The sequence below is a fragment of the Bos grunniens genome, chromosome 15, assembly GCF_055505025.1.
Source record: "Bos grunniens cultivar Pamir isolate PY7600 chromosome 15, Bosgru_T2T1.0, whole genome shotgun sequence".
Taxonomy (NCBI): domain Eukaryota; kingdom Metazoa; phylum Chordata; class Mammalia; order Artiodactyla; family Bovidae; genus Bos; species Bos grunniens.
Window position 1 is genome coordinate 78,874,753 of NC_141179.1, and position 23,466 is coordinate 78,898,218.

The 23,466-nt window shown below is 40.7% G+C and overlaps 1 protein-coding gene and 1 non-coding gene across 2 annotated transcripts; one reads left to right on the forward strand and one right to left on the reverse strand.

The window, feature by feature from the left end:
- Positions 1–3,339: 3,339 nt before the first annotated feature.
- Positions 3,340–3,446, reverse strand: LOC147358592 (U6 spliceosomal RNA). Its single transcript, XR_015142529.1, has one exon. It is a non-coding gene; the product is annotated as a U6 spliceosomal RNA (small nuclear RNA).
- Positions 3,447–17,073: 13,627 nt separating this feature from the next.
- Positions 17,074–18,050, forward strand: LOC147358593 (olfactory receptor 4C12-like). Its single transcript, XM_086342066.1, has one exon. The coding sequence runs from the start codon at positions 17,074–17,076 to the stop codon at positions 17,998–18,000; it is 927 nt and encodes a 308-aa protein (XP_086198192.1). The 3' UTR covers positions 18,001–18,050.
- Positions 18,051–23,466: the final 5,416 nt, after the last annotated feature.

Below are 23,466 nucleotides of genomic sequence, written 5' to 3' on the forward strand. Positions count from 1 at the left end.
CCACCCAGCATCAGAGTCTTTTCCAATGAGTCAGCTCTTCGCATGAGGTGGCCAAAGTACTGGAGTTTGAGCTTTAGCATCATTCCCTCCAAAGAACACCCAGGGCTGATCTCCTTTAGAATGGACTGGTTGGATCTCCTTGCAGTCCAAGGGACTCTCAAGAGTCTTCTCCAACACCACAGTTCAAAAGCATCAATTCTTCAGTGCTCAGCTTTGTTCACAGTCCAACTCTCACATCCATACATGACCACTGGAAAAACCATAGCCTTGACTAGATGGACCTTTGTTGGCAAAGTAATGTCTCCGCTTTTCAGTATGCTGTCTAGGTTGGTCATAACTTTCCTTCAAGAATATGTGAATTCAAAAATCTCTGGGTTTGAAAAATACTTGCATCTGGTAATTGGATGAAGGAACATGATTTTCCTGAGTTGAAATCTGGTTGTTCAGTTCAGGCCCCTGTTCACCAGACCTAGATTTTTTTTTTTTTTAATCATTATCATTGTCACCTTAGTCTGCATGTGTTGCCATAACAAAATACTACAGACTGCAGAGCTTAGACAACAGACATTTATTTTCCCATAGTTCTTCAGGCTGATATCCAAGGTCAAGGTGATTGCTAGGTTTGGTTTCTGGTGAATCCTCTCTTCCTACCTTGCATTGGGCACTTTCTCACTCTGTCTTTGGATGGCCTTTCTTCTGTGCACTTGTGCAAGAGAAAGCTCTTTGTCCCTTCTACTTTTTATAAGGATGCCAGTTCTATCAGATTAGGACCCACCTTTATGATCTCAAGGAGTAAGAGCTATTTCAATCCCCATTTCCAGGTTTCCAAGCGTCGGTACAAGATGTAGGAGTGAATAAAATTTTTAGATGACTTCAGTCTGACAATTTCTAACTGCAAAAATGAGAGAGGTGGAGACAGAAGTATTCAGCTCAATGGATCAAATTCTTGACTCACTGAAATACTCTAATATAATAGACTGAATATTGGTGCTTTATTATTTTTTATTTATTTTGATTGGAGGCTAATTACTTTACAATACTGTAGTGGTTTTTGCCATACATTGACATGAGCCAGCCATGGGTTTACATGTGTTCCCCATCCTGAATCCCCCTCCTACATCCCTCCCCGTCCCATCCCTCAGGGTCATCCCAGTGCACCAGCCCTGAGCACCCTGTCTCATGCATTGAACCTGGACTGGCGATCTGTTTCACATATGATAATATACATGTTTCAATGCTATTTTCTCAAATCTTCCCACTCTCGCCTTCTCCCACAGAGTCCAAAAGTCTGTTCTATACATTTGTGTCTTTTTTAGTGTCTCGCATATACGGTCATTGTTACCATCTTTCTAAATTCCATATATATGCATTAGTGTACTGTATTGGTGTTTTTCTTTCTGGCTTACTTCACTCTGTATAATAGGCTCCAGTTTCATCCACCTCATTAGAACTGATTCAAATGTATTCTTTTTAATTGATGAGTAATATTCCATTGTGTATATGTAACACAGCTTTCTTATCCATTTGTCTGCCAATGGACATCTAGGTTGCTTCCATGTCCTGGCTATTGTAAACAGTGCTGCGATGAACATTGGGGTACACATGTCTCTTTCAGTTCTGGTTTTTTCAGTGTGTATGCCCAGCATTGGGATTGCTGGGTCATATGGCAGTTCTATTTAGAGTTTTTTTTAAGGAATCTCCACAATGTTCTCCATAGTGGCTGTACTAATTTACATTCCCACCAACAGTGTAAGAGGGTTCCCTTTTTTCCACACTGTCTCCAGCATTTATTGTTTGTAGATTTTTGGATAGCAGCCATTCGGACTGGCGTGAGATGGTACCTCATTGTGGTTTTGATTTGCATTTCTCTGATAATGAGTGGTGTTGAGCATCTTTTCATGTGTTTGTTAGCCATCTGTGGTCATGTATGGATGTTAGAGTTGGACTATAAAGAAAGCTAAGCACTGAAGAATTGATGCTTTTGAACTGTGGTGTTGGATAAGACTCTTGAGAGTGCCTTGGACTGCAAGGAGATCCAACCAGTCTACCCTAAAACAGACCAGTCCTGGGTGTTCATTGGAAAGACTGATGTTGAAGCTGAAACTCCAATATTTTGGCCACCTGATGCAAAAAGCTGACTCATTTGAAAGGACCCTGATGCTAGGAAAGATTGAGGGAAGGAGGAGAAGGGGGCAACAGAGGATGAGATGGTTGGATGGCATCACCGACTCAATGGACATGGGTTTGGGTGGACTCCTGGAACTGGTGGTGGACAGGGAGGCCTGGCGTGCTGCAGTTCATGGGTTGCAAAGAGTTGGACATGACTGAATGACTGAACTAGCCATCTTCTTTGGAGAAATGTCTGTTTACTTCTTTGGCCCATTTTTTGACTGGGTCATTTATTTTTCTGGAATTGAGCTTCAGGAGTTGCTTGTATATTTTTGAGATTAATTCTTTGTCAGTTGCTTCATTTGCCATTATTTTCTCCCATTCTGAAGGCTGTCTTTTCACTTTGCTTATAGTTTCCTTCGTTGTGAAAAAGCTTTTAAGTTTAATTAGGTCCCACAGTGTCAGACTTTAACTTTTTTTTGGTTCAAAAATCACTGCAGATGGTGATTGCAGCCATGAAATTGAAAGACACTTACTCCTTGGAAGGAAAGTTATGACCAACCTAGATAGTATATTGAAAAGCAGAGATATTACTTTACCAACAAAGGACCATCTAGTCAAGGCTATGGTTTTTCAAGTGGTCATGTATGGATGTGAAATTTGGACTGTGAAGAAAGTTGAGTCCTGAAGAATTGATGCTTTTGAACTGTGGTGTTGGAGAAGACTCTTGAGAGTCCCTTGGACTGCAAGGAGATCCAACCAGTCCATCCTAAAAGAGACCAGTCCTGGGTGTTCATTGGAAGGACTGATGCTGAGGCTGAAACTCTAATACTTTGGCCACCTGATGCAAAGAGTTGACTCATTGGTAAAGACCCGGATGCTGGGGGGGGATTGGGGGCAGGAGGAGAAGGGGACGACAGAGGATGAGATGGCTGGATGGCATCACTGACTCGATGCACATGAGTTTGAGTGAACTCCGGGAGTTGGTGATGGATAGGGAGGCCTGGCGTGCTGTGATTCATGGGGTCGCAAAGAGTTGGACATGACTGAGCGACTGAAATGAGCTGAACTGAGGTCCCGTTTGTTTATTTTTGCTTTTATTTCTGTTACTCTGGGAGGTGGGTCATAGAGGATCCTGCTGTGATCTATGTCAGAGAGTGTTTTGCCTACATTTTCCTCTAGGAGTTTTATAGTTTCTGGCCTTACGTTTAGATCCTTAATCCATTAAAAAAAAATATGGAACGCTTCATGAATTTGTGTGTCATCCTTGCGCAGGGGCCATACTAATCTTCTCTCTATCATTCCAATTTTTGTGTATGTGCTGCCGAAGAGAGCACTATTGGTGATTTAAATAGTGAATTTTTTTCAGATATCACAATAGTACCTGAAACACTGTAGTAATTTGAACACTATGGTACTGGCTTATGGATATGTATACTGATTGAACAAAAGAGAAAGCTAAGAAATACAATAGTAAATATACAGATTTTTGTATCTGCAAATAATGCTGTTGCAGGGTATTGAGAGACAGAATTGTTATTCAATATATGTACCGGGAAAATCTCTTTATCTTTTTTTTATTAAAAAAAATCATGATTTAAAAATTTATTAATTTATTTTTTGCCTGTGCCACAAGGCACATGGGGTTTTAGTTCCTCACCCTGGGGTCGAACCTGCACCCCTGCATTGGAAGCACAGAGTCTTAACCACTAAACTGCCAGGGAAGTCCCTATTTATCCTTATGATAGGACAGTGTATTTTCATGTTACACTATACTTTAAAGAGTATAGTCCATGTGGGTTATATATGTAAATGTGAAATAAATAACTTTAAATGTTTAAAGATAATTATCTTTATAAACTTGAGGCTGGGAAGGACTTTGAGAAGTACATGCAGAGAACTTTCATCCTGAATCTAGTTTCCATATCCCTACATGATAGAACAGGTGCTTAATCCTTGATCCCAACCATGTTCACTGCAGTATCCAGGTGTGAGCTCCCCTATTTTCATAATTTGGAAGTGTGTAATACAGTGAATTTCAGACACTTTTGTTGAGCATGATGGCTACTCCATTTCTTCTAGGGACTCCTGCCCACAGTAGTAGATATAATGGTCATCTGAGTTAAATTCACCCAACCAGAACAATTTTAGTTCGCTGATTCCTAGAATGTCGACGTTCACTCTTGCCATCTTTTGATCACTTCCAATTTCCCTTGATTCATGGACCTAACATTCCAGGTTCCTATGCAATATTGCTTTTTACAGTATCGGACCTTGCTTCTAGCACCAGTCACACCCAGAACTGGGTATTGTTTTTGCTTTGATTCCATCCCCTCATTCTTTCTGGAGTTATTTCTCCACTGATCTCCAGTAGCATATTGGGCACCTACTGACCTGGGGAGTTCCCCTTTCAGTATCCTATCATTTTGCCTTTTCATACTGTGCATGGGGTTCTCAAGGCAAGAATGCTGAAGTGGTTTGCCATTCCCTTCTCCAGTGGACCACATTCTGTCAGACCTCTCCACCATGACCGCCTGTCTTGGGTGGCCCCACACAGCATAGCTTAGTTTCACTGAGTTAGACAAGGCTCTGGTCTATGTGATCAGATTGGCTGGTTTTCTGTGATTACAGTTTCTGTGTGTCTGCCTTCTGATGCCCTCTCACAACACCTACCATCTCACTTGGGTTTCTCTTACCTTGGATGTGGGGTATCTCTTCGTGGCTGCTCCAACAAAGTGCAGCCACTGCTCCTTACCTTGAATGACGTCGCCCCTCCTGACCTTGAACGTGGAGTAGCTTCTCTTGGCCCACCTGCGCCCTTGCAGCCACTGCTCCTTGAACGTGGGGTTTGCAGTACTTGGATGCAATCTCAAAAACGACAGAATGATCTCTGTTCGTTTCCAAGGCAAACCATTCAATATCACAGTGATCCAAGGCTATGCCCCAACCAGTCATGCTGAAGAAGCTGAAGTTGAATGGTTCTATGAAGACCTACAAGACCTTTTAGAACTAACACCCCAAAAATATGTCCTTGTCATTATAGGGGACTGGAATGCAAAAGTACGAAGTCAAGAAACACCTGGAGTAACAGGCAAATTTGGCCTTGGAGTACAGAATTAAGCAGGGCAAAGGCTAATAGAGTTTCACCAAGAGAACACACTGGTCATAGCAAACACCCTCTTCCAACAACAAAGAGAAGACTCTACACATGGACATCACCAGATGGTCAAAACCGAAATCAGGCTGATTATATTCTTTGCAGCCAAAGATGGAGAAGCTCTATACAGTCAGCAAAAACAAGACTGGGAGCTGACTGTGGCTCAGATCATGAACTCTTTATTGCCAAATTCAGACTTAAATTGAAGAAAGTAGGGAAATCCACCAGACCATTCAGGTATGACCTAAATCAAATTCCTTATGATTATACAGTGGAAGTGAGAAATAGATTTAAGGGACTAGATCTGATAGACAGAGTACCTGATGAACTGTGGGTGGAGGTTTGTGACATTGTACAGGAGACAGGGATCAAGACCATCTCCATGGAACATACTGCAAAAAAGCAAAATGGCTGTCTGGGGAGGCCTTACAAATAGCTGTGAAAAGAAGAGAAGTGAAAAGCAAAGGAGAAAAGGAAAGATATAAGCATCTGAATGCAGAGTTCCAAAGAATAGCAAGGAGAATTAAGAAAGCCTTCATCAGTGATCAATGCAAAGAAAAAGAGGAAAACAACAGAATGGGAAAGACTAGAGATCTCTTCAAGAAAATTAGAGATACCAAGGGAACATTTCATGCAAATTTGGGCTCGATAAAGGACAGAAATGGTATGGACCTAACAGAAGCAGAAGATATTAAGAAGAGGTGGCAAGAATACATAGAAGAACTGTACAAAAGAGATCTTCATGACCCAGATAATCATGATGGTGTGATCACTGACCTAGATCTAGACATCCTGGAATGTGAAGTCAAGTGGGCCTTAGAAAGCATCATTACAAACAAAGCTAGTGGAGGTGATGGAATTCCAGTTGAGCTATTGCAAATCCTGAAAGATGATGCTGTGAAAGTGTTGCGCTCAATATGCCAGCAAATTTGGAAAACTCAGCAGTGGCCACAGGACTGGAAAAGGTCAGTTTTCATGCCAATCCCAAAGAAAGACAATGCCAAAGAATACTCAAGCTACCACACAATTGCACTCAGAGGAAGTAAAAGCTTTTCTCTTTCTTGATGAAAGTGAAAGAGGAGAATGAGAAAGTTGGCTTAAAGCTCAACATTCAGAAAATGAAGATCATGGCATCTGGTCCCATCACTTCATGGCAAGTAGATGGGAAAACAGTGGAAACAGTGTCACACTTTATTTTTTTGGGCTTCAAAATCACTGCAGATGGTGATTGTAGCCATGAAATTAAAGATGCTTACTCCTTAGAAGGAAAGTTATGATCAACCTAACTTCTGCTGCTGCTAAGTCGCTTCAGTCGTGTCTGACTCTGTGCCACCCCATAGACGGCAGCCCGCCAGGCTCCCCCATCCCTGGGATTCTCCAGGCAAGAACCCTGGGGTGGGTTGCCATTTCCTTCTCCAATGCATGAAAGTGAAAAAATAAAATGAAGTCCCTCAGTCGTGTCTGACTCCTAGCGACTCCATGGACTGCAGCCCACCAGGCCCCTCCGTCCATGGGATTTTCCAGGCAAGAGTACTGGAGTGGGTTGCCATTGCCTTCTCCCATGACCAACCTAGATAGCATATTAAAAAGCAGAGATATTACTTTGCCAACAAAAGTCCATCTAGTCAAGCCTATGGTTTTTCCAGTAGTCATGTACGAATGTGAGAGTTGGACTATAAAGAAAGCTAAGTGCTGAAGAATTGATGCTTTTGAACTGTGGTTCAAAAGAGAAGACTCTTGAGAAGTCCCTTGGACTGCAAGGAGATCCAATCAGTCTATCCTAAAGGAGACCAGTCCTGGGTGTTCATTGGAAGGACTGATGCTGAGGCTGAAACTCCAATACTTTGGCCACCTCATGAGAAGAGTAGACTCACTGGGAAAGACCCTGATGCTGGGAGGGACTGGGGGCAGAAGGATAAGGGGACCACAGAGGATGAGATGGCTGGATGGCATCACCGACTCGATGCACATGAGTTTGGGTGAACTCCGGGTGTTGGTGATGGACAGGGAGGCCTGGCATGCTGCGATTCATGGGATCGCAGAGAGTCAGACACGACTGAGCAACTGAACTGATCTGAACTGAACTGAATACAGTGAATTAAATGTTCCTTTCTCAGATCCTTCATAGAAAGGTTGGAATGAAGACTTACATCACCTATGTGTGGTCATATTGCAAACATCTTATTCCATAATACATGAAGACTCTTTCATTTAGAAGTCTCTAAATCTGGAAAGAAATTGTGTGTGTATGGTCAGTGTTATTGGGGAAGGAAATGGGAACCCACTCCAGTGTTCTTGCCTGGAGAATCCCAGGGACGGGGGAGCCTGGTGGGCTGCCATTGTGGGGTCACACAGAGTCGGACTCAACTGAAGCGACCTAGCAGCAGTAGCAGCATGGTCAGTGTTGTCTGCCTATTTGCAGTCCCACGGACTGCAGCTGCTCTGACCATGGAATTTCCAGGCAAGAATACTGGAATGCGTTTCAATTTTCTACTCCAGGGCATCTATCTGACTCAGGGATCAAGTTGGCCTCTCTTATGTCTCCTACATTGGCAGGTAGATTCTTTACCACTGCACCACCTGAGGAGTCCAAAAAGTCTTTACATCTGGTAATTAGATGAGGGGCCATGATTTTCCTCAACCAATTCAGGCTTCTGTTCACCAAACCCAGATTACTTTTTTTATCATCATCATTGCCACCTTAGTCTACCTGAGCCCTTTTCAAAATACTGTTTATCCTCTGGGTGCCAGAGCCTGTGTGACTTGCATGTGTGCTCTTTAATGTTGGAGTCTGGTTCTTACAGCTATCTTCTGGTTCTCCCCAAAGGAAGCCCCACTGGTCTTCAAAGCCAGAATATTTTGAGGGTCCCCCTTCCTGGTGCAGGACTCTTGGCTGCGGAGCTCGAAGTGAGGCTCAGACTCCTGACTTCTTGGGGAAAAAGCCTGCAACTGTTATTACCATCCTGTGTGGTTCACCCACTCGGAGTCATGGTCTTGACTATATTATGTCTTCACATTTCCTACCTGTTTGTTGAGGTTCCTTCTTTATATCATATCTTTTGCTGTAGGGGATTATCCTGCTAGTCTTCAGGTTGTTCTCTTTAGTAATTGTTCTATATTATTATTATTGTGTGTGTGCTCAGTCATGTCTGACTCTTTGAGACCCCATAGACTATAGCCCACCAGGCTCCTCTGCCCATGGGATTTTCCAGGTAATACTGAAGCAGGTTTCCATTTCCTACTCTAGGGATCTTCTTGACTTGGATACAACCTGCATCTCTTGCATTTCCTGCATTGACAGGTAGATTCTTTGCCACTTGAAAAGTGCTCTGTTAATAATTATAATTTTGGTATCCCCATGGAAAGAAGTAAGCTCAGGGTTTTCCTACCCTGCATGTTGGCAACTCTCTCCTATATGTCTGTCTTTATGCCAAAGCTACGCTGCTGTGATTACCATTGTTTTGTCATATGTTATAGAACCAGAAATAGGAAACCCACAAATTTGTTCTTTTTTCAAGATTGTTCTGCCGATTTAGATTCCCTTGAGATTTCATATGAATTTTAGGATGAAGTTTTCTGCCATCCTATCTCAAAAGTGCATATTGTGGGAGAAGGTGGGAGGGGAGTTCAGGATTGGGATCACATGTACACCTGTGGCGGATTCATGTTGATGTATGGCAAAACAATACAATATTGTAATTAGCCTCTAATTAAAATAAATAAATTTAATTAAAAAAACAATACATCAATAAAATTTTTTTAAAAATGAAAAATGGTTGCTAAATTAAAAAAAAAGAAATCAATGGACTCTATGTCATAACAATATTTAGCACATATTATTGTCATGAAAATGTGATGGAGAGTAAGGACATTAACTTCAAGATCAGGAGACATTAGTTTTCTTTCAGACTATGCCATCATCTTCTATAACCTTAAACAGCTTTCCCTTGTTTTACAAGTACTTTACTTTGGTAAATTGAAAGGTGTTTCCAAGTTCTGTAATTACACCCAGAACAATATATTTATTGCCATAAATATTGTTTATTTTACTTCTACTTCAATTAGAAGTAAAATTGGAGGAGTTTTGGGATGACAGTTCACCTCCCCAAAACATTTCCATTTCTGGTAAAAAAACCTTGGAGATGTCCTTGTCCTTCTGTGATGAAAGAGTCCTCGGATTGGACTAAATACTATCTCTGTTCCTTAGGGCTTTGTTATTTTGAGGATGTGTTTGTCTACCTATTTAAATGCATGAAGCTGCCCATAAGAATTCTTTAGCAGGTACCTTGTTTTTGTAAAATCAGTCCCTGACAACAAAAATCGGACCAACCTTCAACTAATTTATGATCAACTATAATAAGATCCATATATAATTTCTCTTGCTTTCCTTCTGATTTACGCTTCAGTTTTGAGACTATTAGTTGCTGATTCTCTGGAGTTTTAAATCACTATGTCCTTGATCTTGTATTCTGGAAACAGACTTTCCTGGTATAGTTCCAGGTGTTCCTCTTTTGAAGAACATTTTTATGGAAACCTTCTATGATTTGGACCTGATCCCACTCTCTTTCCTTTTTATGCTGTTTCCGGGCTTGGGGAGTTGAATAGACAGGTATAGGGGTTCTAAATCAATTTTTACCAAGCACTGTAGCTAATTAAGTAGAGACTGGATGGCCACTTAACAGACAATTCCGAATGGGTTTCAATCTTTTATGAAGTTGGGAATGATGGCTTTGTCGGTCCATGCTATTTCTCTGATCTGACTTTCATTCCAAATACAAAGACAAGTTCATGACATTTTCATGATGACACTTCAGGAAAATCCATACCCTTAATTATTGTTTAGATAGTTTCAAATTCTCATTCAAACTGTCTTTTTTTAAATTTAATTTAATTTTATTTTTAAACTTTACATAATTGTATTAGTTTTGCCAAATATCAAAATGAATCCATCACAGGTATACATGTGCTCCCCATCCTGAACCCTCCTCCCTCCTCCCTCCCCATACCATCCCTCTGGGTCGTCCCAGTGCACTAGCCCCAAGCATCCAGTATCGTGCATTGAACCTGGACTGGCATCTCGTTTCATACATGATATTTTACATGTTTTAATGCCTTTCCCCCAAATCTTCCCACCTTCTCCCTCTCCCACAGAGTCCATAAGACTGTTCCATACATCAGTGTCTCTTTTGCTGTCTCGTACACAGGGTTATTGTTACCATCTTTCTAAATTCCATATATATGCGTTAGTATACTGTATTGGTGTTTTTTCTTCTGGCTTACTTCACTCTGTATAATAGGCTCCAGTTTCATCCACCTCATTAGAACTGATTCAAATGAATTCTTTTTAATGGCTGAGTAATACTCCATTGTGTATATGTACCACAGCTTTCTTATCCATTCATCTGCTGATGGACATCTAGGTTGCTTCCATGTCCTGGCTATTATAAACAGTGCTGCGATGAACATTGGGGTACACGTGTCTCTTTCCCTTCTGGTTTCCTCAGTGTGTATGCCCAGCAGTGGGATTGCTGAGTCATAAGGCAGTTCTATTTCCAGTTTTGTAAGGAATCTCCACACTGTTCTCCATAGTGGCTGTACTAGTTTGCATGCCCACCAACAGTGTAAGAGGCTTCCCTTTCCTCCACACCCTCTCCAACATTTATTATTTGTAGACTTTTGGATCGCAGCCATTCTGACTGGTGTGAAATGGTACCTCATAGTGGTCTTGATTTGCATTTCTCTGATAATGAGTGATGTTTAGGCATCTGACACCACAAATAGTGCTCAATATGCCCACAAATTTGGAAAACTCAGCAGTGGCCACAAGACTGGAAAAGGTCAGTTTTCATTCCAATCCCAAAGAAAGGCAATGCCAAAGAATGCTCAAACTACTGCACAATTGCACTCATCTCACATACTAGTAAAGTAATGCTCAAAATGCTTCAAGCCAGGCTTCAGCAATACGTGAACTGTGAACTTCCTGATGTTCAAGCTGGTTTTAGAAAAGGCAGAGGAACCAGAGACCAAATTGCCAACATCTGCTGGATCATGGAAAAAGCAAGAGAGTTCCAGAAAAACATCTATTTCTGCTTTATTGACTATGCCAAAGCCTTTGATTGTGTGAATCACAATAAACTGTGGAAAATTCTTCAAGAGATGGGAATACCAGACCACCTGACCTGCCTCTTGAGAAATTTGTATGCAGGTCAGGAAGCAACAGTTAGAAGTGGACATGGAACAACAGACTGGTTCCAAATATGAAAAAGAGTATGTCAAGGCTGTATATTGTCACCCTGATTATTTAACTTACATGCAGAGTACATCATGAGAAATGCTGGGCTGGAAGAAAACACAAGCTGGAATCAAGATTGCTGGGAGAAACATCAATAACCTCAGATATGCAGATGACACCACCCTTATGGCAGAAAGTGAAGAGGAACTGAAAAGCCTCTTGATGAAAGTGAAAGAGGAGAGTGGAAAAGTTGGCTTAAAGCTCAACATTCAGAAACGAAGATCATGGCATCCGGTCCCATCACTTCATGGGGAATAGATGGGGAAACAGTGGAAACAGTGTCAGACTTTATTTTTCTGGGCTCCAAAATCACTACACGTGGTGACTGCAGCCATGAAATAAAAAGACGCTTACTCCTTGGAAGGAAAGTTATGACCAACCTAGATAGCATATTCAAAAGCAGAGACATTACTTTGTCAACAAAGGTCCGTCTAGTCAAGGCTATGGTTTCTCCTGTGGTCATGCATGGATTGAGAGTTGGACTGTGAAGAAGGCTGAGCACCAAAGAATTGATGGTTTTGAACTCTGGTGCTGGAGAAGACTCTTGAGAGTCCTTTGGACTGCAAGGAGGTCCAACCAGTCCATTCTGAAGGAGATCAGCCCTGGGATGTCTTTGGAAGGAATGATGCTAAAGCTGAAACTCCAGTACTTTGGCCACCTCATGCAAAGGGTTGACTCATTGGAAAAGACTCTGATGCTGAGAGGGATTGGGGGCAGGATGAGAAGGGGACCACAGAGGATGAGATGGCTGGATGGCATCACTGACTCGATGGACTTGAGTCTGAGTGAACTCCGGGAGTTGGTGATGGACAGGGAGGCCTGGCATGCTGCAATTCATGGGGTGGCAAAGAGTTGGACACGACTGAGCGACTGAACTGAACTGTCCAGTGAATATAAGTTTGATCAAGTGGTTTCACTTTTCTTAAACTTTTTTCTTTTATAATACATGCTGCACTCAGTGATTACATTCTCTGGAGCCAGTTGATTTTTACTAAACCACCAGTTAGTTACTCAGTTGTGTCAGACTGCAACTACATGAACGGTAGCCTGCCAGGCTCCTCTGTTGATAGGATTCTCCAGGCAAGAATACTGGAGTGGGTAGACATTTCCCTCTCCAGGGGATCTTCCAGACCCAGGGATTAAACCCAGGTCTCCTGCATTGCAAGCAAATTCTTTACCATCTGAGCCACCAAGAAAGTGAAAGTATTAGTCGCTCAGTAGTATCCCACTGTGCAACCCCATGGACTGTAGCCCACCAGTTTCTTCCGTCCATGGGATTTCCCAGGCAAGAATACTAAAGCGGGTAGCCATTCCCTTCTCCAGGGGATCTTCCCAATCCATGGATCAAATCGAGGTCTTCCTCATTGTAGGCAGTTCTTAACTGTGTGAGCCACCTGGGGAACCCCTATAATTGAGTGTTAGGTACAATGTATTTTTCTTCCTAGTAATGCAAGCATAATCAAACATGCTGAATGAGTGTTGGTCTATACAGAAATATTTCTGAGTTGAACTTATTTAAATTTATTTATAAAATGTTTTCAAATATCACATCAGTATTTATTTATTTACATAGACAATTGTAATGGGCCTTACAGTAGGTGGCAGCCTAAATGTGTCATGTCACTTCAGTTGTAAACAATAATTTGGATAAGGATGTTGGTCCAAGATTTGGTCTCCTGGCTTCTTATTTCTCCTTGGCAAATGACATTCTCCTTTCCTGTCTTATATTTTCCTGTTATAAATTGTGGATATTATTGCCCATTTTTTGTGGTGGTGGTTTAGTCGCTAAGTTGTGTCTGACTGTTGAGATCCCATGGACTATAGCCTGCCAGGCTCTTCTGTCCATGGGATTCTCCAGGCAGGAATACTGGAGTGGGTTGCCATTTCCTACTCCAGGGGATCTTCCCAACCCAGGGATTGAACCCTGGTCTCCTGCATTGCAGGCAGATATTTTTACCAACTGATCTCTGAGGGAAGCCCATTTTTTTGTATTCCATATAAATATTGTACAATTAATTTAAATGACTGAAATAAATGCAGTTCAACATCTCTCTGTATAACTGAATAATAGAATTTTCTTCAACATTATCATGCTAATCTAATTCCAGAATTGACACAGGAAAGAATTCAAAGAACTGTACACTATACCTGATGTGAAGTGACAATACTGCAGTAGGATTTATAATTACAAATGATGTATATCTGAAAGCAATATTTTAAAATTATGATTAGTGTGAACAGTAGAATAATTAAAAATAATTATTATAATAAAATTTTAAAATCTGTTACCCACTTAGATGTTTAATATGTATAATACTAAATATTAAGACCTCATGATAAACTCATGTTATCAAATATCTAAATTCATAAGTACTCAACTATTTTCTTGCTCTTGTCATAATGTTTTGTCTTCTTGTAGACACAAGAGGCATTCAAAATTAAAGATGGGTTCTATAAAATTCTCCTGTGTTCTTCAGTTAACTTATATGAAATAATTGAGTACTTGGCAAGGTCTGCTAATGATGAACACCCCTGGGGTCCTATTAGCCACAGCTAGGAAACTATAGATTTTCCTACAAACAATATATATGGTCATACTTTTAAGGCTCATCCAAAGATATCATTTATAAATCAACAAAGATACTTATTGTAGCTGAGCTAGCTGACATTTTAAAATCTTACAACTTCACTTTTTTCTTGGTCAACTAAGAGCTTCCTGAGGCCCTGGCCATGGATCCATGTCACACATAGGTGAGCGCAGGTGAGATTTTTTCCCCCCAGGAAATTGTATAATCATAGATTCTTGGGTTTAAATTGACCTTATAAATCATGTAATCACTGCTTATCTGCACCTGGCATTGAAATCTCATTTTCAGTATACAAAATTTTAAGAAAGATAGACACATATATAATATAATTTTAGAAATAAAAAGTTTGTTTTTTATTTCTTATGGATACATATTTAAATGTAGTTTGAGTTATACACAAGTTGGGATTAAAATAAAATAATTATACAATTCCAATTTGCATCCAGATTTTCTCCATTTATATTACAAATTGAGAATCTTCCAGTGATACTGAACAATTTTAAAAATCTACACAGTAGTCAAAGTAATGACCTACATTTAATCATCCATTTCTCCAATTTTGAACATTCCATGCTGTTTCTAAGTTTCTGCAGCTCTTAATATTTGCATTGAACATAATTATAAATTATTTTTGTCCTTTAAAAGTATTTTTTGTCAGCGTTTATTCCTAGAGTGAATATTGTGGAGCCAAAGAAAAATGGAAAAGTGATTTATTTTTTCATATTTATTTCAAAAACATTTTAAAGTAGATCTAACTCTTATTTTCTGTATACTATGTCCTTTTTTGTTCTGCTGGGGGAATCCCACCTGAAAATAATAAAATGCAATGGAGCTGCTGTACATTTGTCCATAAATATAAAAAATTTTCCTCTGGATAATTGAAAAATATAAGATTTTATCCATTTATCTTTGAAAAGAAAGACATATGTTTTGCAGAATACATTTTATGTTTTCTCTTCTCTTTTCTTTGGAAAATGTATGTTCTCCCAATTTTTCGTTCTGTTATTAATGATGTGGTAACCTAGGACCAGGAAGATGAATGCTATGGGAAGATGGGAGAAGAAGACACAGTTCTATATGTAGCAGAAACATAAAGGAGTGAGAATTCCATTCTTACCATGGATGGACGCCTCACCTCTCTTTGGTAATGAAATTTCAGGCATTAAATGCATTTAACTAGGACCCTCTTCATGACACTGTGTAAACATACATTAACACACACAATAAGTGATCAGTAAATGTTTGTTGAATGAGTAAGCCTGTGATAGGTACTTAAGTAAAAGAGTTCATATGCGTCTGTGTTAGTCTGCGTATACATGTTATATGTGTGGCACATTAACTTTCTATCTTACCTATCAATCTATTTCTTTTCGTTCTTCACATCAAATTTTTACTTTCAGAACTTTGAAAGTAAGGATATCCTCTGCATGAAAGATCTTTGTGTACTTAACACCTATGCAAGAGTTGTTTATCCACATCTACAGAAGCTGTAAAGTTACTGAATATAACTATGTCAAATTGTATGTGGAACATAATTTGCAGACTAAAGAATAACAAGAAACAAACACCATAATTACACTGAAGGTAAAGTAACCCAGTAACGTACTCTTTCCTAGAGATAACTAGATATATTCATATTTATTCCACACAACAGTGTGTGAGGAACTATTAAACTGGAGTGCAGGTTCCTTTCAAATATTTATTTATGGTTCTCATGAAGTAGAGACTAATGATAAACAGAGCAGGGGGAAAAGAACACTTGAATCTATCATAGCTGTGTGGTCAGGGGAAGCAGCTGTACTTTACTCAGGGCAAAAGGCAATTCACTACGTATTTACTCATCACCTAATGGGTCTCAGGGGCTTCCGTGGGAGTGCAGTGGTAACAAATCTATCTTCATGATGCTGGATGCTTGGGGCTGGTGCACTGGGACGGCCCAGAGGGATGGTATGGGGAGGGAGGAGGGAGGAGGGTTCGGGATGGGGAACACATGTATACCTGTGGCGGATTCATTTTGATATTTGGCAAAACTAATACAATTATGTAAAGTTTAAAAATAAAATAAAATTAGAGGAAAAAAAAAAAAAAAAAACAAATGCAGAGATGCAGGAGATACAGGTTCAATCACTGGGTTGGGAAGATTCCCTGGAGTAGGAAATGGTAACCCCATGGACAGAGGAGACAGGTGGGCAGGCTACAGTCCATGGTTTCAAAAAGAGTGGGACACGACTGAGCACCCAGGTGATAGGATTCAAGCACTGCAGGCATCATGCCAGGTACTAGAGGTAAGTGAGAAAACAATGGAATAGTTTATGTGTTCTGGTTGATATCAGCTGGAGTGTATCACCAATGACTAATATACATTTTACTAAATTCCCTTCTTATAACAGATACTTATTGATGGTGCCTTTCCTTCTACTTTAGAGCAGAGAATTCAAATGCAAATCCTCATGGAAGTGGGAAAAATTCTTAATTCTTTGAAACAATTGTAAACTTTAAAAGTTACATCTGAGAAGTATAATTTGTAACCTCACAGACACAGAGGAAAACTCAGAAGCCTAGGACACTCTGATAGCTTTGCAGAGTCACATGAGTGAGAACCAGAATGAGAATCCAGATGTCATGTAGACAGCCCAATGTTTTCTCAGCAAATTACACATAAAATATTGCTGTGGAGGTGTTTCACAGGGGACGGGGGCTAAGTGTCCGAAGAGACGGAAAGTATCATGGAGAAAATAAAGACTTGAAACAAATACTGGGGCAGAAGTGCTGAGGAAATGCCCCACAGTTACAGTGAATAGATTGTTTTTTTGTTTTGTTTTGTTTTTTTTTCTAATAAGTTTAGAACACAATCCTTTCATGATTAATAGGTATCATTCTTTATTCCTTGTAGATAATTGAGACCCCAGGAACATGCTATTTTCTAAATGGATTTCTTCAGGCTTCCCAACAATGTGACGGAATTTGTTCTCCTGGGACTCACACAGAATCCACACTTGCAGAAAGTACTCTTCGTTGTCTTTCTGTTCATTTTCCTGTTCACTGTCCTGGCCAATCTTTTCATCGTCATCACCATCTCTCTCAGCCCCACGCTTTCCACTCCCATGTACTTCTTTCTCACCCATTTGTCCTTGTTAGATGCTTCCTTGACCTCTGTCAGCACCCCTAAAATGACTTTTGACCTGCTGCACCAGAGGAGAACCATCTCCTGGGGAGGCTGCCTGACTCAGCTCTTTATGGAGCACTTCCTGGGAGCATCAGAGGTCATCGTCCTCACCGTCATGGCCTATGACCGCTATGTGGCCATCTGCAAGCCTCTGCACTACAAGACCATCATGCGACAGGGGCTCTGCCAGCTCCTGGTGGTGGTGGCCTGGATAGGGGGGATCCTGCATGCCTCAGTGCAGATTCTCTTCACCACAGACTTGACCTTCTGTGGTCCCAATGTCATCGATCACTTCATGTGTGATTTCTTCTCACTGTTGGAAATTTCCTGCAGCGGCACCTACAGGCTTGGAATGGTGGTGGCCGCTAACACTGGGGGCATGGCCTTGCTCATTTTTCTTCTGCTTCTCATTTCCTACATAGTCATCCTGAGCTCCCTGAAATCCCATAGCTCTGAAGGACGACGCAAAGCCCTCTCTACATGTGGCTCCCACTTTACAGTAGTGGTGCTCTTTTTTGGACCATGTATATTCACTTACACACGTCCTGTGGCCACTTACCCTGCAGACAAGTTGGTGACAGTGTTTTATGGAATCCTCACGCCCTTGTTAAATCCTATCATTTACACAGTGAGAAACACAGAAGTGAAAAATGCCATGAGGAGTTTGTTAAAGAAGAGAGTGACTTAAGCTGTTCACGATGCCAAGAGAATAATGATTTATATACATAGGGAAGATTATTTGTGTTGTAAGTTGTGGATGACAATGAAGAATTTTTTCCATCATGGACAAAAATATAAGGCCCAGAAATTAACATTTGTTGATTATTTAATATTGACTACACATGTTTTAGGCATTTTGGTAAGCTTCAATATATTTTCCTGAGGTTTCTATATTTGTGTTATTAGATTCAGAATAAGCAATGGAAAAAACAACTATATACCCTTGGTTTGATGCTTGTAGAGTAAGTATCTCTCCATTATCTTTCCTACTTACCAAATTCTTCATATGTGTTAATTGGGTTAAATTGGTGGCTTGTCCATAGAACTTTGATCTCAGAACTTCTTCCATTTTTGCTTCACCTGATGTAAAGCAAATAAGGGACAGAAATTCTTAGGTAGATATGTGGAGAAGGGGCAGCCGGAATTTTTTCTGTACTATGAACTAATCAAAAGGAAAGAGTAACTCACTGTCTGTGTGTGTTAGTCCCTCAGTCGAGTCCAACTCTCTGAGACCATGTGGAATTTAGCCTGCCAGGCTCGTCTGTCCATGGAATTTTCCAGGCAAGAATACTGGGGTTGGTTGCCATTTCCGCTTCCAAGGTATCTTCCTGACCCAGGGACTGAATTCACGTCTCCTATGTCTCCTACATTGCAGGCAGATTCTTTTACCTCTGAACCACTGGGGAGGACCAAATAATTCACTATCTTTAATTATTTTCTTAACAAAAAATAATTCAGAAAATTTGAAGGTATTCTTAATTTTCTCTGTTTTGTTAAACACCTTTATGACTCACATTCTTTTGTGTGTATAAAGGAAATATTTTCATTTTCTATACCAAGACTTCAGGAACCATATGAAACAAGGTACAGATCTGTTTATAAATCTCAACAAAAAAAAAGCATATGGGTAGGTTCCAAAGCTATTGTTATGTAGGTGAGATACATATATTTACATTACATGAACACTTTATTATCTATTAGGCACAAAGAGAAGCAAATAGAGGTTTACTAATTTACTGGACTCAAATCACATGTGTTTCCCCTAAAGTATGTCAGGAATATTACACTGGATTGCGGTTTCCTGTCAACAATTTCACCTACAAAATACCAATCCAGGTCTTTAAAGCTCAGTCTTACTCTCTTTCAAATGAAAGAGAGTTTTCTGTTTTATGTTTAGGGCTATAGATGAGAAAATGATCTGCAGTCTTAATGATTGACTCTGTCCTTCGAGTAGATGGTGTCAGTATGCTTCAGCCTCGTCTTATAGGTAACAACATATTTCTGCAGTGCAAGTTTATTCTCTTTTTGAAGGTTTGTTATGCCACTTCACTTTTACAAAGACCAACATGAGTATAGTAATGGTAACCTATAAAGAAAAAGAATCTGAACGAGTATATATACATACATACACCCTGATAGCTCAGCTGGTAAAGAATTCCCCTGATGCAGGTGACGCCAGCTCAATTCCAGGGCTGGGAAGATCCCCTGGAGAAGGGATAGGCTACCGACTCCAGTATTCATGGGCTTCCCTGGTGGTTCAGGTGGTAAAGAATCTGCCTGCAATAGAGGAGACCTGAGTTCAATTCCTAGATGAGGAAGATCCCCTGCAGAAGGGGAATGGCTACCCCCTCCAGCACTTTTACCTCAAGAATCCCATGGACAGAGGAGCCTGGCAGGCTATGATCCAGGGAATCTCAAAGATTTGGACACCACTGAGTGAGTAAACCTTCAGTTTCATTTTTCTTCAAGGATAGGATAAGTCTTGAGTAAATGTGGTTTCTACTCTAAGAGCAATGAGAGCATTTAAAAAGAGAAAAAAACTAAGGCCAATGATTATGTTTTATGGGCTAGACCGGAGGCTCAGTGGAGGAGTAAGATTAAAGCAGCACAAATTATAAATTGTCAACAGGAAAACTTGGAAGGTATGAGAACTGAAAAAGGAAATGAAAGCAGTCTGGCATTCACAGTGGATGCAATTTTACTAGATTGTAAGTAAATTTAAAGCTCTTTTAAATCTTCCTTTACACAGCCTCAAAAATCTGTCCTGAGGATAAACTGCCATGTGACTATTTTTTATTCATTAAAAATCTGTATTTAGGGAATAAGTGTGTTTCTCCTAAAAATCAGTGAGACATAATGTTTGGATCTGTTGTATAAACATATTTGGTTTAATCTGGGATATCATTTGGTGAAAATGTTAGGTGTTAGTGAGGGAAGTGAGCTAATTACTGTTGATAAACTATGAAGCATACATCTTGACAGGTTCTTTAAATGCATTACTACTGTAGGAACAAGTATTGGTAAATAGATTTCTATCCATTTTATACAAGACAAAAGTGACTCAATAAAGTTAAGTATGAATATGAAGTCTTTTAGACTCTGCTTCCTCTACTCATCCCACTTCATGATGGGAAGATATCACTTTCCTACTTTCTCACTCCTTGTTGGGAAAATATCAAAACAGAGGTCTGATCATTGGCCACATTGTGAAGACTGTCTTTGAGGCATTCTTCTATTGTTCTTTGGAGGGGAGATTTCTTTCCTTCATCTCTCTGTTGGTCTCAGTTTCCCAGGTTTCTCACACACTCCTGATTCCATTTGTGTCAAGGAAAATCATCTGCTGATATCTTTTTGGTAGATGTATTATCCTTCATGGGCATCATGAAAAGTGGGATATAATAGGCTCAAGAAATGAAATTCAAGGCTGCATTTCAAAGGGAGGGACACTTGGGTAAAAGAGATGTCTAGAGGAGACACAAACAACCTACAGCAGCCAAGTCTGCTGACCTGAAGCTGCAGGCAGCACAGTGGAGGGACGTGGCCCCCGGGGAGACTTTCCGGACAGCGTACCTGGCGGATCCTGCAGCCTCTCCTTTCAGGAACCAGCACTGAGAGGCTGTGGCCCTGGCTGGCGACCTGATGGGTGGAACAGCGCTGCCCTGCTGTGTCTGTGTGGCGCTAGGAGTAGGTCTCGTTTGCCGGCACCACATCCCGCCTCCAGAGTCTCGCGTCTTCTCCCTGAGTGTGGTCTTCTGCACCCTGTCCCCGTCTCCACAGTGTCTGTCCTTCTGGGCCTCCAGGATGGGAACCTTGCCGTCCACAGTCTCACTTGCTCTCTTTCACCTCTAGTTGGTTCTGGTTGCAATTCCCCTGTGCTTTTCACTTCCCCTTCTTCACTGGGCCTTCAATCTTCCAACCTCTTTTCAACTCAGCTTCTGTCCACTCTCCTGGGATCTCTGCTCCCTCCTCGCCAGCCTGTGCCTGTCTGTCCCTGACTTTGACCTATGCATCTAAACCCTGGCCCTCGAGTTCCCCTGCTGTTCTAACTGCCTGTGATTTGCTTTCGCTGAACGGTTTTGTGGTCACCCTATTTCCCTACATCAATCTCCCAATCTAACTTCTTTCCTTCAGTAACATGATGCTCATTTATCCAATGTGAGATCTCAAAGAAGCTCAAGTACAGTGATTTGCCTTTTCGTATGTAATATATTCTTACTAATTTTACCTCTGTTGTGAATTAAATTGGGCTTCCCAGGTGGTGGAGTGGAAAAGAATCCACTTGCTGATATAGGAGATGCAAGAGAGACTGTTCGATCCCTGGGTCAGAAAGATCCCTGGGAAAAGGAAATGGCAACCCACTCCAGTATGCTTGCCTGGGAAATCTCATGGACAGAGGAGCCTGGCGGGCTACAGTCCATGGGGTTACAAAGAGTCAGACCCAACTGAGCGACTGAGCACAGTCATTGAAGTAATTGATATCCTGTTTGGCATGGGTAGCACCTTGAAGAACTATAGGTGCTATTTCCATAGAGCTTTTCCCTTTGTTATGTCATAGAGTTAACATTTATATTGATTCTGTATTTTGAAGCATTATTGGATTTGTTTAGTAGTTCTAACAGGTTTGGTGCAATTATTTGCATTTTCTATATGTAAGATTGTCTCCTCTGTACTCTGTTAAATGTGGCTACTTGCTCTTAGTAACATGCATATGAGGTTTATGCATGTCAGTGTGTTCATCAGTAAGTTATTCATGTTATTGCTGAGTAATATTGTGACTTATGGATCTGCCACAGTTTATTTTTTCCCAGTTAACAGATATTTTGGCTGTTTCCAGCTATTTGAACTTATAATTAGAGTTGTTCTAAATATTCAGAACTGGACATGGAACAACAGACTGTTTCCAAATATGAAAAGGAGTAGGTCAAGGCTGTATATTGTCACCCTGCTTATTTAACTTATATGCAGAGCACATCATGAGAAACGCTGGGCTGGAGGAAGCACAAGCTGGAATCAAGATTGCTGGGAGAAGTATCAATAACCTCAGATATGTAGATGACACCACAGTTATGGCAGAAAGTGAAGAAGAATTATAGAGCCTCTTGATGAAAGTGAAAGAAGAGAGTGAAAAAGTTGGCTTTAAGCTCAACATTCAGAAAACTAAGATCATGGCATCCGGTTCCGTCACTTTATGGCAAATAGATGGGGAAACAGTGGAAACAGTGGCTGACTTAATTTTACTGGGCTCTTAAATCACTGCAGATGATTTTTGCAGCCATGAAATTAAAAGACACTTACTCCTTGGAAGGAAAGTTATGACCAACCTAGACAGCATATTAAAAAGCAGAGACATTACTTTGCCAACAAAGGTCCGTCTAGTCAAAGCCAGGGTTTTTCCAGTAGTCACATATGGTTGTGAGAGTTGGACTATAAAGAAAGCTGAATGCTGAAGAATTGATGCTTTTGAAGTGTGGTGTTGAAGAAGATTCTTGAGAGTCCCTTGGACTGCAAGGAGATCCAATCAGTCCATCCTAAAGGAGACTGGTTCCAAATAGGGAAAGGAGTATGTCAAGGCTGTATATTGTCACCCTGCTTATTTAACTTCTATGCAGAGTACATCATGAGAAATGCTGGACTGGAAACACAAGCTGGAAACATGATTGCCAGGAGAAATATCAATAACCTCAGAAATGCAGATGACACCACCCTTATGGCAGAAAGTGAGGAGGAACTAAAAAGCCTCTTGATGAAAGTGAAAGTGGAGAGTGAAAAAGATGGCTTAAAGCTCAACATTCAGAAAACGAAGATCATGGCATCTGGTCTCATCACTTCATGGGAAATAGACGGGGAAACGGTGGAAACAGTGTCAGACTTTATTTTTCTGGGCTCCAAAATCACTACAGATGGTGACTGCAGCCATGAAATTAAAAGACGCTTACTCCTTGGAAGGAAAGTTATGACCAACCTAAATAGCATATTCAAAAGCAGAGGCATTACTTTGCCACCAAAGGTTCGTCTAGTCAAGGCTATGGTTTTTCCTGTGGTCATGTATGGATGTGAGAGTTGGACTGTGAAGAAGGCTGAGCGCCGAAGAATTGATGCTTTTGAAGTGTGGTGTTGGAGCAGACTCTTGAGAGTCCCTTGGACTGCAAGGAGA